Below are 19,118 nucleotides of genomic sequence, written 5' to 3' on the forward strand. Positions count from 1 at the left end.
TCCAAACTGGGGTTTTTAGAGGCTCCCTCCACCATGAATTTGCCCAAACTGGGCTGTTTAGAGGCTCCCTCCACCATGAATTGGTCCAAACTGGGTTTTTTAGAGGCTCCCTCCACCATGAATTGGTCCAAACTGGGGTTTTTAGAGGCTCCCTCCACCATGAATTGGTCCAAACTGGGGTTTTTAGAGGCTCCCTCCACCATGAATTTGCCCAAACTGGGCTGTTTAGAGGCTCCCTCCAGCATGAATTGGTCCAAACTGGGGTTTTTAGAGGCTCCCTCCACCATGAATTGGTCCAAACTGGGGTTTTTAGAGGCTCCCTCCACCATGAATTGGTCCAAATTGGGGTTTTTAGAGGCTCCCTCCACCATGAATTGGTCCAAACTGGGGTTTTTAGAGGCTCCCTCCACCATGAATTTGCCCAAACTGGGCTGTTTAGAGGCTCCCTCCAGCATGAATTGGTCCAAACTGGGGTTTTTAGAGGCTCCCTCCACCATGAATTGGTCCAAACTGGGGTTTTTAGAGGCTCCCTCCACCATGAATTTGCCCAAACTGGGCTGTTTAGAGGCTCCCTCCACCATGAATTGGTCCAAACTGGGTTTTTTAGAGGCTCCCTCCACCATGAATTGGTCCAAACTGGGGTTTTTAGAGGCTCCCTCCACCATGAATTGGTCCAAACTGGGGTTTTTAGAGGCTCCCTCCACCATGAATTTGCCCAAACTGGGCTGTTTAGAGGCTCCCTCCACCATGAATTGGTCCAAATTGGGGTTTTTAGAGGCTCCCTCCACCATGAATTGGTCCAAACTGGGGTTTTTAGAGGCTCCCTCCACCATGAATTTGCCCAAACTGGGCTGTTTAGAGGCTCCCTCCAGCATGAATTGGTCCAAACTGGGGTTTTTAGAGGCTCCCTCCACCATGAATTGGTCCAAACTGGGCTGGTTAGAGGCTCCCTCCACCATGAATTGGTCCAAACTGGGCTGGTTAGAGGCTCCCTCCACCATGAATTGGTCCAAATTGGGGTTTTTAGAGGCTCCCTCCACCATGAATTGGTCCAAACTGGGCTGTTTAGAGGCTCCCTCCACCATGAATTGGTCCAAACTGGGCTGGTTAGAGGCTCCCTCCACCATGAATTGGTCCAAATTGGGGTTTTTAGAGGCTCCCTCCACCATGAATTTGCCCAAACTGGGCTGGTTAGAGGCTCCCTCCACCATGAATTTGCCCAAACTGGGCTGTTTAGAGGCTCCCTCCACCATGAATTGGTCCAAACTGGGCTGTTTAGAGGCTCCCTCCACCATGAATTGGTCCAAACTGGGTTTTTTAGAGGCTCCCTCCACCATGAATTGGTCCAAACTGGGGTTTTTAGAGGCTCCCTCCACCATGAATTGGTCCAAACTGGGGTTTTTAGAGGCTCCCTCCACCATGAATTTGCCCAAACTCTGCTGGTTAGAGGCTCAATCCACCCTGATTTTCAAAACAAATGTTGGTGCCAACCTCAACTTACTACAAGGGCCAAATTCACTGCTGGTGACAAGCTCTCCTCACTGCAAGTGCCAAATACACATGTTTCAAGGTGTTTTCCTACTGTCAGAGAGGTGGTATTGAGTGTGTAAAGTGTGTAGTTGTTAGGCTGTGATGTTGGGGTAATAGAGGGTCTTTGGTGTGTTAGATGCCCCCAGACATGCTTCCCCTGCTGTCCCAGTGTCATTCCAGAGGTGTTGGCATCATTTCCTGTGGTGTCATAGTGGACTTGGTGACCCTCCAGACACGGATTTGGGTTTCCCCCTTAACGAGTATATGTTCCCCATAGACTATAATGGGGTTCGAAACCCGTTCGAACACACGAACAGTGAGCGGCTGTTCGATTCGAATTTCGAACCTCGAACATTTTAGTGTTCGCTCATCTCTAGTTATAGAGGAGAGTGCATGTTCATCCTCTTCTACAGGACTTAGGACCTCTATTAATGGGGATCTCAAAAGTGGGAACCCCATTTAAAATTGCTTCTATACTTGGAACATTAGACAACCTCTCCTGGTGTCCTGCATCTTGAGAGTGGGATCATCTGAGGGACAAGCCTAAATATGGTGGGATTTGCCCACTTTTTATTAAATTGTTCAAGACAACGCCATAATAACATTTATAACTTTTAGATCAGTTAAAAGAAAAACTATGGTGCTGGCCCAATAGGGTCAGAACCCCATCTAACTTGCCTGTATAATCTGCCATCAAAAGTAATCCCAGTTTTGCTATGACTGGCCCAGATGGGTCAAGAGACACCGATTCATGGAATTGAAGAAACAGGCAGGGATTAGGGCATGGTCATTAGACAAGCAGTGGTCAGGACAGGTGGAGTTTTTTCCTAAAGGTAGAACAGGCAGAGGTCAGGACAGGCGGAATTAGTTCAGATATGGGTAAATAGGCAGAGGTCACAACAGGTGTAACTAGTTCAGATATGGGTAAATAGGCAGAGGTCAGGGCAAGCAGAAGTAGTTTTGATATGGGTAAACAGGAAGAGGTCAGGGCAGGCATAACTAGCTCAAATATGGATGAACAGGCAGAGGTCAGGACAGTACAGGCGGAACTAGCTCAGATATGTGTAAATGGGCAGAGATCAGAAAATTAGCAGAACCCTACGAGAGGAGGGAGTGGTTGAAAGCAGGAAATGGCACCCACTGTTACATGGAGTGATGCAGTGGCACAGAACTGGGACGCCAGCAGAGAGGGGTGAGCTACGATTTACAACAACTTCTATCAATAGAGATTTCTTGGTTTTTTTTTCAGATTTTCCTTTCCTTAGTTTGGCTGTGACTAGAGGATGACAAACAAAATGGCTGAGATGTCGGAAAGATCTTACAAGAACCTTCATGTATAATCTTCAATAAGTCCTGAATAAATATAAATGTTTGACCTGAATGGATTACACTTTGTTCACCTGCGGGTTATTCATTGTTCAAAGCAGTCTGGGCCCATGACAACTCCTCCTGGCTGGTTACATTGGCTACTGCTATAACATAAGTGTCTAGTTAGACAGTATAGATCGGACCCTTAAACCGACTTTATACATCCTCCACGCTTTATAAAGTGACACGCTCCTCCTGATGCATGTAGATTTATGATTCCATGCAGCGCCTCAACAGGAGAAAAGAAGTATTACACAGTTCTCATTAAAATCAATGTGAAAAGGGATGTATTGAGTCCTCCAAAGGAAGAAACAAACGATCAGAGTGGTTGGATTACAGTTTCTTCTGGTCACTCAGCTGTCCCTATAGATGTGAGATTCTTGTGTCTATGGAGCCGCATGTCTATAGTTTTAGAAGAAATGGTTCTTTAAGGGGAACCTGTCACATTGTACTTGGTGGGATCATGTTATAGATCAGGAGGAGCTCAGCAGATTGATATATAGGTTTGTGGGAAAAGATTTAATAGAACTAGTCAATTTTTCATTCTAAGTTTAGGAGTCCAGTACTGAGTAAGACCCCGCCCACCAGACTCCTAAGAATCAACAGAGATTGAAATGAATAAAATACAAGATTGACTGAATATTTTCTCATAAAACTATATATGCTCTATAACTTGCTGCCCTCAGTTTGGACACCATGTTGAATGTGACGGGTTCTCTTTTACTGGTTAACTCTTGATTTCACAACCATTGTTCGGCTCTAGTCACAACTCTGTGACCTTTTCTGACCCCGAAGCTGTTTTCATGAATTTATTTGTCTAGCATTCACTTCATGGTTTCCATGTAACTTCCCGCTCCCATCACTTGTTGACATGTCCTTGGCACCGCTGTCATCTATGTGCACAAACTCAATCTATGTGCACAAACTCAGGGACGTAACTACCATAGAGGCAGCGGAGGCGGCTGCCACAGGGCCCGAGCCATTAGGGGGCCCGGCGACAGCCGCTACCGCTGCGTTTTTTTTTTTTTAATAGGCCATTACTGGCCCTATTCACTTGCCGATCCTGGCTGGGCCGGGATCGGCAAGTGACACCGCGGGCCCCACAAATACTATCATTATACTCGTGCAGGGGCCACTATGGGGGATAATACTGTGTGCAGGGGCCACTATGGGGGATAATACTGTGTGCAGGGGCCAGTATGGGGCATAATACTGTGTGCAGGGACCGCTATGGGGCATAATACTGTGTGCAGTGGCTACTATGGGGGATAATACTGTGTGCAGGGACCACTATGGGGGATAATACTGTGTGCAGCGACCACTATGGGGGATAATACTGTGTGTAGCGACCACTATGGGGGATAATTCTGTGTGCAGGGACCACTATGGGACATAATACTGTGTGCAGGGACCACTATGGGGGATAATACTGTGTGCAGCGACCACTATGGGGGATAATACTGTGTGCAGGGGCCACTATGGGGGATAATACTGTGTGCAGGGGCCACTAAGGGACATAATACTGTGTGCAGGGGCCACTAAGGGACATAATACTGTGTGCAGGGACCACTATGGGGGATAATACTGTGTGCAGGGGCCACTATGGGGGATAATACTGTGTGCAGGGCCCACTATGGGACATAATACTGTGTGCAGGGACCACTATGGGGGATAATACTGTGTGCAGGGACCACTATGGGGGATAATACTGTGTGCAGTGACCACTATGGGGGATAATACTGTGTGCAGGGGCAACTAAGGGACATAATACTGTGTGCAGGGGCCACTAAGGGACATAATACTTTGTGGAGGGGCCACTAAGGGACATAATACTGTGTGCAGGGACCACTATGGGGGATAATACTGTGTGCAGGGGCCACTAAGGGACATAATACTGTGTGCAGGGGCCACTAAGGGACATAATACTGTGTGCAGGGGCCACTAAGGGACATAATACTATGTGGAGGGGCCACTAAGGGACATAATACTGTGTGCAGGGGACACTAACGGACATAATACTGTGTGCAGGGCTTACTAAGGGACATAATAGAGTGCAGAGGGGGTCGGTCGAGGTCTTCGAAGTCGGTGTCGGTTGGGGAGGGCGGGCCCATGTCAAAAGTTCGCCACGGGGCCCCGCCATTCCTAGTTACGCCACTGCACAAACTATCTTATCGTGTAATGTAACTGGCCACAGGCTGCATGGCACTGGGGGGGGGGGGGGTGAATGGAGCTGGTGATACAGAAACTGGGCAGGGGCACTGCTGGACAGATGTGTGGGCTGATCAAACAATCCTCTCTATGGGTGGTTAGTCTGGAGCCTGTGCACCATGTGCACGTGCCCTCATGTAACTACTGCTCCCAACATCTCCTAACAGCTAGACATATCTGGCAATCCTTGATTCCTCACCAAGAGGTACACTACCCAAAAACAGCCTGTAAGAGCAATAGAGGAAATACTTTATAACTGCAGGGGAAGGTTTTGAACAATCAGACATTTCTATTTTATTTATTTGTCAATGGGTGCAGTATCTGGGCACTGCTGGTACAGTATAGGGGCATTGCTGGTACAGTATAGAGGCCCTGCTGGTACAGTATAAGGCATTTGGGCATTATGGGTATAATCTGGGCACTACTGGTGTGTTTTGGGCATAATGGGTATAATTAGAGCACTGCTTACATATTTTAGATATTGCAGGTATAATTTGGGTACTGCTTATATATTTTGGGCATTATGGGTATAATTTTGGCACTGCTTGTATATTTTAGGCATTACAGGTATAATTTGGCCATTACAGGTGTAATAATGGCAGCCTTTCATAGTGCACTGGTATTTTCCCCACTTCCCTGTTGACTATGTCACAACACAGATCACTGTGCACATTTTTCTGCAGAAGAAGCAGAGGACATGAGGGAGGGGGCAGGGGTGTGCCAAAACCTTCATAAGCCGGGACCGGTGTGAGCACAGAGGTATTATAGCCCTGGTATCTATACACAGGGGAGACCTACAGGATATACTACAACCTGACTGTACCTAAGAGACAACCTGATGCCGTCATGTCCACCCTGCTAGTACTACTACTCTGCTCCTCCATCATACAGGCTGTCACAGGTCAGTATCACCAGTGATGCCCCATAGCCCCTGCCATCATATACTGGTAGATATAATATACCTCGCCAGTGCGAAATATATATACATAGTCTAACTTCCGGGTGTATAAGAAAAGTCTCAAGAAAGCTGGGTGTTTGTTTTGTTTGGTGGTTTGTTGATGAGGTTGATTATTAGTCATGTTGGGGGCGCTAAAAGTAATGAATATACCTTCCAATAATGCCCCCTGTGGGGTAAACAGGCTGTGCCAGGGCCAGGTGAGTGGGTACCGATCTCTGGAGATAGTGGGTAGTGGGCCTCATAGTGAGGAGGGGGCCTCATAGTGGGTAGTGGGCCTCATAGTGAGGAGGGGGCCTCATAGTGAGGACACTGCAGGAATAGTCAGTAGTCATACGGCTCAGGGCTTATTGTTCTGTGATAAGAAGAATAAATCTGGGCGAGGTCAGGACTGAACCAAAATCACTGTGAGGAGGCAGAAATACTGGAGGTTATTGATGGCGACTCTGAGTGCGAAAATAACCCCCGAGTTCTGTTACTAGGACGCTGTTATGGGGGCTTGTCTATTACTAGGATGCTTTAGGGTAGTCGCTGTTAGTAGGACACACTATGCCCTCCCCCCACCCCATTAAGGGTATGTTCATTACGACACTGTTATGGGTGGTGTCTGTTACTAGGACACTGTTGGGGGAGGGGCCTCTGTTACTAGGACACTGTTATGGGGGGCACCTGTTACTAGGACACTGTTATGGGTGGAGTCTGTTACTAGGATACTGTTATGGAGGCGTGTGTCACTAGGACACTGTTATGGGTGGAGTCTGTTACTAGGATACTGTTATGGGGGCGTGTGTCGCTAGGACACTGTTATTGGTGGAGTCTGTTACTAGGATACTGTTATGGGGGCGTGTGTCGCTAGGACACTGTTATTGGTGGAGTCTGTTACTAGGATACTGTTATGGGGGCGTGTGTCGCTAGGACACTGTTATGGGTGGTGTCTGTTACTAGGACAGTGATTTGGATGGTGTCTGTTATTAGGACACTCTTATGGGGGCGTCTGTTACTAGGACAGTGTTATGGGGGTGTCTGTTATTAGGACACTCTTATGGGGGCGTCTGTTACTAGGACAGTGTTATGGGGGGCGTCTGTTACTAGGACAGTGTTATGGGGGGCGTCTGTTACTAGGACACTGTTATGGGGGTGTCTGTTATTAGGACACTCTTATGGGGGCGTCTGTTACTAGGACAGTGTTATGGGGGGCGTCTGTTACTAGGACACTGTTATGGGGGTGTCTGTTATTAGGACACTCTTATGGGTGGAGTCTATTACTAGGATACTGTTATGGGGGGCGTCTGTTACTAGGACAATGTTATGGTTGGCGTCTGTTACTAGGACACTGTTATGGGGCGTGTGTCGCTAGGACACTGTTATGCGGGCCGTCTGTTACTAGGACACTGTTATGGGGGCGTGTGTCGCTAGGACACTGTTATGGGGGCGTGTATCACTAGGAAACTGTTATGTGAGGGGCGTCCCTTACTAGGACACTGTTATGGGGGGGGGGAGTTCTTACTAGGACACTGTTATGGGGGGGGGGGAGTTCTTACTAGGACACTGTTATGGGGGGGGGGGAGTTCTTACTAGGACACTGTTATGGAGGAACGTCTGTCACAAGGACACTGTTATGGGGGAGTCCGTTACTAGAATGCTGTTATGGGGGGAGCGTCTGTTACTAGGACACTGGTATTGGGGGGAGTTTATTACTAGAACACTTATGGGAGGGGGCGTCTATTACTAGGACGCTGGTATGGGGGGATCCATTACTACTTATGTGGGCATCTATGGTGGGCACAGTGGGGTATTTCTTGGCGGGTACTTTAATTGGCGGTATCTACCATATGATATGACTGGTGCCCACTTTGCTGATCCCCCCTTCTTCCTCCGATCCTCAGCTCCTCCCCTTTGCCTGACTTGACTCTATTCTTCCGCAGGGTCAGACAACGTCCATTGTTACGCTAATGTGAATGAGAAGACAGGGGAATGTGAGGATTATCTCGGAGAAGGAGTCTCAGACACGGACTGCTGCCTGAACATTAAATACGGCTTTAAGGAGGACGGATCTTCAGCTTGCCAGGCCTGTCGGTAAGAGAGATCACTGCTACTTCAAATATTCTCCTGGTTGCCATTAGCAACAGACAACAATTTAGCTCCACCATGTGGTCAGGCATGAACTGACCACACTAATGCTGGCCATAGTAAGTAAGAGACTTCACGCTCGTATGATGGTGCAATGGTGGTGAGGAATGGATTCACCATATAGGTAGATAGTCTATATACGCGTCATCTGCATTCCAAGATATCACATGATCATGCACTGTCCATCACATGACAGAATGTTATCCACCGACAGCAAGCAGAGATCTACAAAACTGTCAGATAGTGATACAGAAAGTATATCGGAGAATTGTACAACTTCTTATTATACAAGTAATAAGATTGGTCTCTTCTTACTGGTCATATCGTGGACCATCCCTTTAACATGCGGAAGATCCTGGATGCAGACGCCGTGTCCTGTGTGATCTTTTCTCCTTGGACGTGACATTTTATTACGTTTGTATTGTCTTATTTATTGATTTCTCTGATGAGATTTTTGTAGATTTTAATGAAGATCGAACTGACCAAAAGATTTACTCCAGAGTCGGATCTTCTCCACTTCATCCTATACTACACATATATACAGACTTTATACGGTGAATACGTTGTTCGCCACCACTGCACCATCACATAAGTGTGACGTCTCTTACTTAAGCCGGTTGCACACGACTATGTACTAACCAACGGCCAAGAATGAACGGCACAGGTGGCGCGCAGGGCGACACACAGATGTCACCCGTGTGCCACCCATGGACCAGCCATGCTTCTGCGGTCCCTTTCATTCAGTGAATAAGAGTCATAGAAGCAGGGCTGCAAAATCGGACAGGAATAGGACCTGCTCCATATTTTGCAGCCCGGACTGTCGGCCCGCGCACATGACCGTGTAATTCACAGTCGTGTGTACAGGCCCATAGAAATGAATGGGTCAGTGTAATATCAGGGAAAACCGGCACACTGACCATTCATATGGTCGCCTGCAAGTGGACATACTGTGACTCAGGAGTTGGGAGTTTTTGCACAGTCGTGTGCCATCTACATCCTTGCTAATGCTGGCCATACACATCCAGCTATCACCCACCCATTATACTGTATATGGGGATTGATAGGGAATTCTGTTATTTGGACCGTGGTCACATTTGGACCCCATACCTCAAGGGGTCCCTCTGCAGAACTAAATACTCATCTGGCGGGTCTGGGGTCTGACACAACAGTGGAGTCCAGCAGAAGCTTAGTTACAGTAGAGGAGAGGAAGCCAAGCCCTGGTGCCTGAGGAAGCCTAAAGGGGGTAATTCCAAATGTATTTATTTTTAGGGTTCAGGAGCTTCAAGCCTTGCCCCTTGGACCCCTTCACTATTAGATTGCCCACTTGGCTGACAGCTCTTCCTTGCCCTATACATAGACATTTTGATTCCATGGGGAGAGGGGAAACTGCCACTGCCAGATACGTCTGGTCTTGATCAGAAAGGATTGGGCATGTTGATATCCAACATGCCTGACCCTTCTTTCCGATTTCTGTTGTTCAAGGAAATTCAGGACAACCTTGCATAGATCTGATGGTCACCTCGATTGGTAAGTTTGGGCGCCGTTTATGCTGCATGTGTCACACTCACATTGACCCTTTCCTCTCCAGCCAGCCTGAATGGACAGAGTGGGGAGCGTGGTCTGGGTGCACGGTGTCCTGTCTGGAAGGAGTTCAGGAAAGACGGAGGCTCTGCATAGGGCAAGGGGACTGTCCTGGGAATGATTTGGAGGTCCAGGCCTGTACCCTTCAGGAGTGCTGTCCTCGTAAGTACCATTAATACATTTCTGTGAACGGTGGCCTGTGCAGATTGTCATGTTTTTTTTTTCAGGAGGGGGGGGGGCACCATGTAAATTCTCAGGAAACAAAACTTTTTGGCCATCGGTCCTCTTCCAAGGAAACGAAGCTGACTCGCACTGGGCACAGGTTTAGGGTTTTGTACAATATTTGATCTGAGATTTGTGCAAACAATGAAACAACACAATCTACAGAGTGCTAAGAGTCGAGGTCACAGCCGAGTACAGAGGCCAAATTTCAACCCCCACCACCACTACTGCTCTGTATCTGCAGGGCCAAATAATACCAAGGCTCTGGAGCCTCCTCAGCCAGGTTTCTTCCTATATGGTACCTGCTGTGGTATCATATAGGCAGTGGCGGATCCAGGCTTTGCGGGGCCCTAGGCAATTGACTGTGGAGGGCCCTACTTACAAAAACCCGACATATAGGTTTTTTCTGTCCGCTTGAAAAGTCGGACATCTTTAGGACAGGCACAATGCAATGCACCCGATGTCCATTTAAAGGGGCTCTATCAGCAAAATTATGCTAATAGAGCCCCACACATGCGTGAATAGCCTTTAAAAATCGGGTCCGGCCGTGCGCGGCGGTGAGCGTTTTAGGCTCTCCGCCGCGAAACTGGATTTTTTTATCCGGACACAGAGTACTGCATGTCCGACTCTGTGTCCGGATTATAAAACCCGGTTTCGCGGCGGAGAGCGCAAAACGCTCACTGCCGCGCACGGCCAGACAGCTTTCTCACCCATTCAAATGAATGGGTGAGAAAGTCTCCTGCAGGCTTCCGTCTCCTGCATCTGTTTTATGCAGGAAACGGAAACCTGCAATAAGGAAAGAAGAACGCAGATGTGAACGAGCCCTTAGGCACCGTAAATGTTATATTAACCCCCGGTCCTGTTTTTAAATAAAAGCATAAAAACATATATGCAAATCTTACCGAACGTGCATTGGGGGCGGTGATGCACGATGCGCGTCATCTTCGGGCACGCCTGCCTCTTCTGTCTTCTTGGAGTGACACCCTCTGGTCCCGTCTCTTCTGCCGGCTTCCTATTGGTCTTCTTCCGGCTTGAGGTCTTCAAATCTTGCGCCTGCGTAGTACTTAATGGCAGTTCGCAAGCGTGCAGTACGCTCGTGTAGTTCTATGGGGACTGGCAAGTGAGCCTGCACAGTAGTGCTCCGGAGGGAAGCGCTACTACGCAGGCACGGGATTTGAAGACAAGAAGACGGAAGAAGACACGGAACCAGAGGGCGTCACTACAAGAAGACAGAAGAGGCAGGCATGCCCGAAGATGACGTAGCATCGTGCATCCCCGCACATGGTGCACGTTCAGGTACGATTAGCATATATGTTTTAATGCTTTTATTTAAAATTGGAACCGGGTTTAATATAACATTTACGGTGCCTGAATAGCCTTTTTAAAGGCTATTCACGCATATGTGGGGCTGTATTAGCATAATTTTGCTGATAGAGCCCCTTTAAATGAATGCAGAATGTCACGGACACAGCTAGTGTCCGCTGCTAATGTCTGTGCAAGATATTGAACGATATTAGCAGCGGACACTGACGGTAGTGTGAACGCCCCCTAAGATACTCCATTTGCCTCATATTAATAGCAATTAACCCTATCATGTCCTTCACATTAACCCCCTGTGTGCCTCACATAAGAGTTACTGATATGTGAGAGACATGGAGGTAATAATGACGTATCTTCATGATTAGTATCCCATATATCTCACACATCAGTAACCCTTATGGTGAAGTACACAGGGGGTTAATGTGAGGGACATGATGGGGTTAGTTGCTATTAATATGAGGCACATGGAGTTACCAAAACTAAATGAATAACTCCAAATGCCTGACAGTAATAGGTATAGTAACCCCCCTCCCCCCTCCAGCCTGTATCTGTGTGTTCTTTCTTTACTTTCACTTTGCTGAAGCTTCCTCTTCTCCCTCTCATGTGTACAAGATGCAGGATGGCAGGGTCCATCTTCTGTATAGCGATAAGCTCCGCCTCCTGGGCTTCCTGAGAGCGCTGAGTGGAGCGTCCTCTATCAGTAGCTGCAGCTCCCTGCGCTGGCTGCTCTCTGTTAGCCGATGCTGCAGGTACACAGTGTGCTTCACACATATACTTCCTAATAGGGAAAGTATATGTCGGAAGCACACTGTGTACCTGCAGCATCGGCTAATAGAGAGCAGCCAGCACAGGGAGCTGCAGCTACTGATAGAGGACCGACAGGGGGCCCCTGCAAGTGCTGGGGCCCTGGGCAATTGCCCTGCCGACTGACCCGACCTGCGTTTTGTTAGGTCCGGGCCCTGCCGCGGGGCCCCGCTCACCTGCCCTGGATCCGCCCCTGCATATAGGGCACTGTCTAGCATTATTATGTTTGTAATATTAGCACAGTAATTTGGGCACTCCATGACAAGGTTATGTGCTCACTATATGGTACAGTTATATAGGAAATGTAAGGATCTGTTATTTAGGAACTGGCAGTGTTATGTAAACTATATGGCAGTATTATTTCAGCACTGTGAAATATGGAAGTGTTATGTCAACACTCGTGGCATTTGACAACTGTGTGACAATAATATGTGGGCACTGTATGGCATTAGTCTGTGAGCATTTTATGGCAGTAGTATGTGGGCACTGTATAATGTGTACACACAATACAGCAGATCCATTCACTAACTGACTACCGCTTGGCAGATTACAACCAGTATTGAAATTGTACAGATATTGTGTTGTCTATGTGACATCATCGTGCCCAAAACAATGATGTCACTTCTCTGACCTAAAGGTTTGCACTGAATTGGTATTACCTTGTAGAACGCTAACCCTTGGTTATCTCTGATTCTGATCCCTGCAGAGATTGGAGGTTGGTCTGAATGGTCCGCGTGGTCCGAGTGCTCCGTCACATGCGAGTCCGGACAAAGGAAACGCACAAGAGAATGCAACAACCCCCTTCCAATCTGTGGTGGCCGCTGCATCGGTAACGGAGTGGAGACCATACCTTGTGATACTCATCAAGTCTGCCCAAGTAAGAAAGTGATGTCTGTCAAATGGAACGAAAGATACAAGTTATAGAGCGGTATATAGAACTGAAAATATGAGACAGGCTATGGAGTGTATACAGAGCCGGAAATATGAGACAGGCTATGTAGTGTATATAGAGCCGAAAATATGAGACAGGCTATGGAGTGTATATAGAGCCGAAAATATGAGACAGGCTATGGAGTGGAACATAGAGATGAAATTATGAGACAGGCTACGGAGAGGTATATAGAGCCGAAAATATGAGACAGGCTATGGAGTGGAACATAGAGATGAAATTATGAGAGACTACAGGGAAGAATATAGAGCCGAAAATATAAGACAGATTGAAGAGGAGTATATAGAGTCCAAAATATAAGAGAGGCTATTTAGCAGTACATAGCACTCAAGATATAATACAGGAATACAGGCTATAGAGTGGTATCTAGAGCCCAAAATATAAGACAGACTGAAGAGCAGTATATAGAGTCCAAAATATAAGACAGGCTATAGAGTGGTATATAGAATGCAGTAAATTAAAGGGGTTCTTTACTAATAGTATTCTCGGGGCTCTGGGTGCTGCCACCTCACTAATGCCATGAACCAAAAGCTCCTGGTACTTACTTAGTAGAACCCCTTTAAGATAATTATAAGTCTACAACTTGGAACACAAAATGGCTGCCTACAGAGTGCTGACAATTTCATGTGCCCTTCTCTGCCCCAGCTCATGGCTCTTGGGGTAACTGGGGGTCCTGGCAGCAGTGTTCCTCCGCCTGCATCAGAGAAGGTTCTGGAGTCTTCCCAGTTCAGTCTCGTTTTCGGCAGTGCAGTAACCCCCCGCCCTCTCAGTCCCCGCCTGGAAGACCATGTGATGGAAACAACCAAGAAAACAGAAACTGCCTAGAACTCCCTTTCTGTTCAGGTAAGAGCCTGGAAAATGGAAACCGTCAACAAGCTGCTGGGGGATCTCACTGTGTATCGAACAATATGCTGACACAATGAGATCCGTCAGGAGTAGTTACCTTCCTTGCTGATTGTTTCCACATTTTAAAAAATCATATAAGATTATAATAGAAATAGAATTATAGTACTAGAATTCTAGAATTGGCACAATAAGATCCGTCAGCAGCATCACACCCTGCTTCTTGACAGTTGCCACATAAAAAACATATTATAATAAGATTATAATATAATTAAAGAATTGACACAATAAGATACAACAGTATCACAGATCTGCTTGTTGACTGTTGCCATGTATTAAAAAAAATCCTAAAAAATGTAATTGACTTTCTATTTCTGGCAGTTAATGGAGAGTGGGGGGCCTGGCAGCCTGACTCCGAATGTTCTGTCACCTGTGGTGTGGGACGGATCAGACAGAAGAGGTCTTGTAATAACCCCGCACCCCGTCATGGCGGAAAAGCTTGTGTGGGATCTCCAACCAAACAAACCATCTGTAATACAAAGTTACAATGTCCCAGTAAGTGCAGGATTATGACTCTACTGCAAAGAATTAGGGGGCACATGACCCCTATACACTGATCTGAACCCAAATTCCACTTTCATCCACACACCTGCTGTCAGTGAATTGTTTCCCTCCAGTATACGAAAAATGTTGTCTTAGCATTCACTGACAACAAGGAGAGCCATAAAACTGGGTAATGTCCATGTACAGCGCATTGATCTGCTTCTTTCCTTTCAGTTGATGGGTACTGGTCTGAGTGGACCGAGTGGTCAAAGTGCTCCAGTCTGTCGTATCCGGGATTCGAGCATCGGTGCAAGGAGAAGGCGGGGACCCAGAAAAGAGAACGCGATTGCCTAGGAGTGACCGAGGATCCTCCAGGAAAATGGTGTGATGGAGACTACCGTGAGAGCCGGTACTGCTACTACATGGACAGATGTATCCGTGAGTAATGTCCCCCCTCCCCCCTGACTACAGACACAAATCTCACAACAGGCCACAATGAATGAGGAGTATAGATATCTGCAGCCCATGTCTAGAATGTGACTGGAACAGAAGATCTGATCTCAACTCAAGGTCACGACAGCTTGTCTGATTATGGGAAAAAAGTTTTCAAACCTTCATTACTTTTTCTCATGCAGTTCCAGGTGTCTGGACAGAATGGAGTGAATGGGGGCTGTGCTCATCATCATGTGGGAAGTCGGAGAGAAGCCGAACCAGAGAATGTAAACCCACATACCCCGACTTCAGGTGAGTCATAAAACACATGGCTATTCATGTCTATAGGGGGCAGTATTATAGTAGTAATATTCTTATATATAGGGGGCAGTATTGTACTGTAGTAGTTATATTCTTGTACATAGGGGCAGTATTATAGTAATTATATTCTTGTACATAGGAACAGTATTATAGTAGTTATATTCTTGTACATAGGAGCAGTATTATAGTAGTTATATTCTTCTGCATAGTATGTAGTATTATAGTAGTTATATTCTTGTACATAGGAGCAGTATTATAGTAGTTATATTCTTGTACATAGGAGCAGTATTATAGTAGTTATATTCTTGTACATAGGAGCAGTATTATAGTAGTTATATTCTTATACATAGTATGTAGTATTATAGTAGTTATATTCTTGTACATAGGAGCAGTATTATACTAGTTATATTCTTGTACATAGGAGCAGTATTATAGTAGTTATATTCTTGTACATAGGAGCAGTATTATAGGAGTTATATTCTTGTATATAGGAGGCTGTATTATAGTAGTTATATGTTTGTACATAGGATCAGTATTATAATAGTTAAATTCTTGTACATAGGAGCAGTATTATAGTAGTAATATTCTTGTACATAGGAGCAGTATTATAGTAGTAATATTCTTGTACATAGGAGCCGTATTATAGTAGTAATATTCTTGTACATAGGGGGCAGTATTGTAGTAGTTATATTCTTGTACATAGGGGCAGTATTATAGTAATTATATTCTTGTACATAGGAGCAGTATTATAGTAGTTATATTCTTGTACATAGGAGCAGTATTATAGTAGTTATATTCTTCTGCATAGTATGTAGTATTATAGTAGTTATATTCTTGTACATAGGAGCAGTATTATAGTAGTTATATTCTTGTACATGGGAGCAGTATTATAGTAGTTATATTCTTGTACATAGGAGCAGTATTATAGTAGTTATATTCTTATACATAGTATGTAGTATTATAGTAGTTATATTCTTGTACATAGGAGCAGTATTATACTAGTTATATTCTTGTACATAGGAGCAGTATTATAGTAGTTATATTCTTGTACATAGGAGCAGTATTATAGGAGTTATATTCTTGTATATAGGAGGCTGTATTATAGTAGTTATATGTTTGTACATAGGATCAGTATTATAATAGTTAAATTCTTGTACATAGGAGCAGTATTATAGTAGTAATATTCTTGTACATAGGAGCAATATTATAGTAGTAATATTCTTGTACATAGGAGCCGTATTATAGTAGTAATATTCTTGTACATAGGGGGCAGTATTGTAGTAGTTATATTCTTGTACATAGGGGCAGTATTATAGTAATTATATTCTTGTACATAGGAGCAGTATGATAGTAGTTATATTCTTGTTCATAGGAGGTAGTATTATAGTAGTTATATTCTTGTACATAGGAGGTAGTATTATAGTAGTTACATTCTTGTACATAGTAGGTAGTATTATAGTAGTTATATTCTTGTACATAGGTGCAGTATTATAGTAGTTATAGTCTTGTACATAGTAGGTAGTATTATAGTAGTTATATTCTTGTACATAGGAGTAGTATTATAGTAGTTATATTCTTGTACATAGGAGGCAGTATTATAGTAGTTATATTCTTGTACATAGGAGGCAGTATTATAGTAGTTATATTCTTGAACATAGGAGTAGTATAGTAGTTATATTCTTGTACATAGGAGCAGTATTATAGTAGTTATATTCTTGTACATAGGGGGCTGTATTATAGTAGTTATATTCTTGTACATAGGAGGCAGTATTATAGTAGTTATATTCTTGTACATAGGAGGCAGTATTATAGTAGTTATATTCTTGTACATAGGAGCAGTATTATAGTAGTTATATTCTTCTGCATAGTATGTAGTATTATAGTAGTTATATTCTTGTACATAGGAGCAGTATTATAGTAGTTATATTCTTGTACATGGGAGCAGTATTATAGTAGTTATATTCTTGTACATAGGAGCAGTATTATAGTAGTTATATTCTTATACATAGTATGTAGTATTATAGTAGTTATATTCTTGTACATAGGAGCAGTATTATACTAGTTATATTCTTGTACATAGGAGCAGTATTATAGTAGTTATATTCTTGTACATAGGAGCAGTATTATAGGAGTTATATTCTTGTATATAGGAGGCTGTATTATAGTAGTTATATGTTTGTACATAGGATCAGTATTATAATAGTTAAATTCTTGTACATAGGAGCAGTATTATAGTAGTAATATTCTTGTACATAGGAGCAGTATTATAGTAGTAATATTCTTGTACATAGGAGCCGTATTATAGTAGTAATATTCTTGTACATAGGGGGCAGTATTGTAGTAGTTATATTCTTGTACATAGGGGCAGTATTATAGTAATTATATTCTTGTACATAGGAGCAGTATGATAGTAGTTATATTCTTGTTCATAGGAGGTAGTATTATAGTAGTTATATTCTTGTACATAGGAGGTAGTATTATAGTAGTTACATTCTTGTACATAGTAGGTAGTATTATAGTAGTTATATTCTTGTACATAGGTGCAGTATTATAGTAGTTATAGTCTTGTACATAGTAGGTAGTATTATAGTAGTTATATTCTTGTACATAGGAGTAGTATTATAGTAGTTATATTCTTGTACATAGGAGGCAGTATTATAGTAGTTATATTCTTGTACATAGGAGGCAGTATTATAGTAGTTATATTCTTGAACATAGGAGTAGTATAGTAGTTATATTCTTGTACATAGGAGCAGTATTATAGTAGTTATATTCTTGTACATAGGGGGCTGTATTATAGTAGTTATATTCTTGTACATAGGAGGCAGTATTATAGTAGTTATATTCTTGTACATAGGAGGCAGTATTATAGTAGTTATATTCTTGTACATAGGAGCAGTATTATAGTAGTTATATTCATGTACATAGTAGAAAGTATTATACTAATTCTGTCAACCCTTCCCCACCTTACACCGCTCTTTATTATTCTTCCTATGATCTGTATTATACATGTTATGTTTTCCTCCATCAGCATGGTTGTGGCCGGAGCTGTTAAGGTTGTAGATGTCTTCTTCTCTGGAAAGCCAACACCAAAATGTGATCCTATTAATAATCAACGTTTCAAAGTGACTGAAACAATAAATTGTAAGAATGTTCCAGAATGCACTTAAGGTAATAATCCCGCACATCCCAAGTGTCCTATACTTGTTATATATCCTATTACCTTCAGTGTCTGTTCCTTCCCTTGTTCTGTGTCTTGTCATACAGAGGATTGATTTGGTAATGATTATCAGTAGTAACTATAAGAAGTGACAGCCACTTATATTTGGCTTATAAATGTGCATTGTTATGCCCTGTTCAGTCCTCACTGTAGTTCTTGGATTCCATTCATGCTTCCAGCACACCTGTGCTATAGTGGAGTAGTACATGTTTTTGTTTGTTTTTTCAACAGACCTTTTCAATTTTTCATTGATGATTTCTGGTTGCTTTAATCTGTTTCAGGGTAATCGGGCGGATCTTGCACACAAAAAATGACAAGGATTGTGCTTTTATATATGTGACCCCTCCTTCTCAACTTACCTGAGGATTCTAAAGTTTTCTTCCTGTTACTGGTTTCCTGTATTAAACATCTTTAAAAAATTGTAGAAATAAATATATAGATTTTTTTTTTGCAAATTTGCAGCACTTATTTTTATAAAATCCTACAGTCCTATGAAAAAGTTTGGGCACCCCTATTAATCTTAATCATTTTTAGTTCTAAATATTTTGGTATTTGCAACAGCCATTTCAGTTTGATATATCTGATAACTGATGGACACAGTAATATTTCAGGATTGAAATGAGGTTTATTGTACTAACAGAAAATGTGCAATATGCATTAAACCAAAATTTGAGCGGTGCAAAAGTATGGGC

At 43.8% G+C, this 19,118-nt stretch overlaps 1 protein-coding gene across 1 annotated transcript; it reads left to right on the forward strand.

The window, feature by feature from the left end:
• Positions 1–5,880: 5,880 nt before the first annotated feature.
• On the forward strand, positions 5,881–18,797 carry LOC142185212 (properdin-like). Its single transcript, XM_075260496.1, has 10 exons — positions 5,881–6,007; positions 7,987–8,137; positions 9,780–9,934; positions 12,825–12,995; positions 13,713–13,910; positions 14,292–14,465; positions 14,688–14,891; positions 15,089–15,197; positions 18,238–18,377; positions 18,708–18,797. Exons 1-9 carry the CDS (start codon positions 5,953–5,955, stop codon positions 18,374–18,376), a joined length of 1,356 nt encoding a protein of 451 aa, XP_075116597.1. The 5' UTR covers positions 5,881–5,952; the 3' UTR covers position 18,377; positions 18,708–18,797.
• Positions 18,798–19,118: the final 321 nt, after the last annotated feature.

Source organism: Leptodactylus fuscus, chromosome 11 (genome assembly GCF_031893055.1).
Source record: "Leptodactylus fuscus isolate aLepFus1 chromosome 11, aLepFus1.hap2, whole genome shotgun sequence".
In the NCBI taxonomy this organism is placed as follows: Eukaryota; Metazoa; Chordata; class Amphibia; order Anura; family Leptodactylidae; genus Leptodactylus; species Leptodactylus fuscus.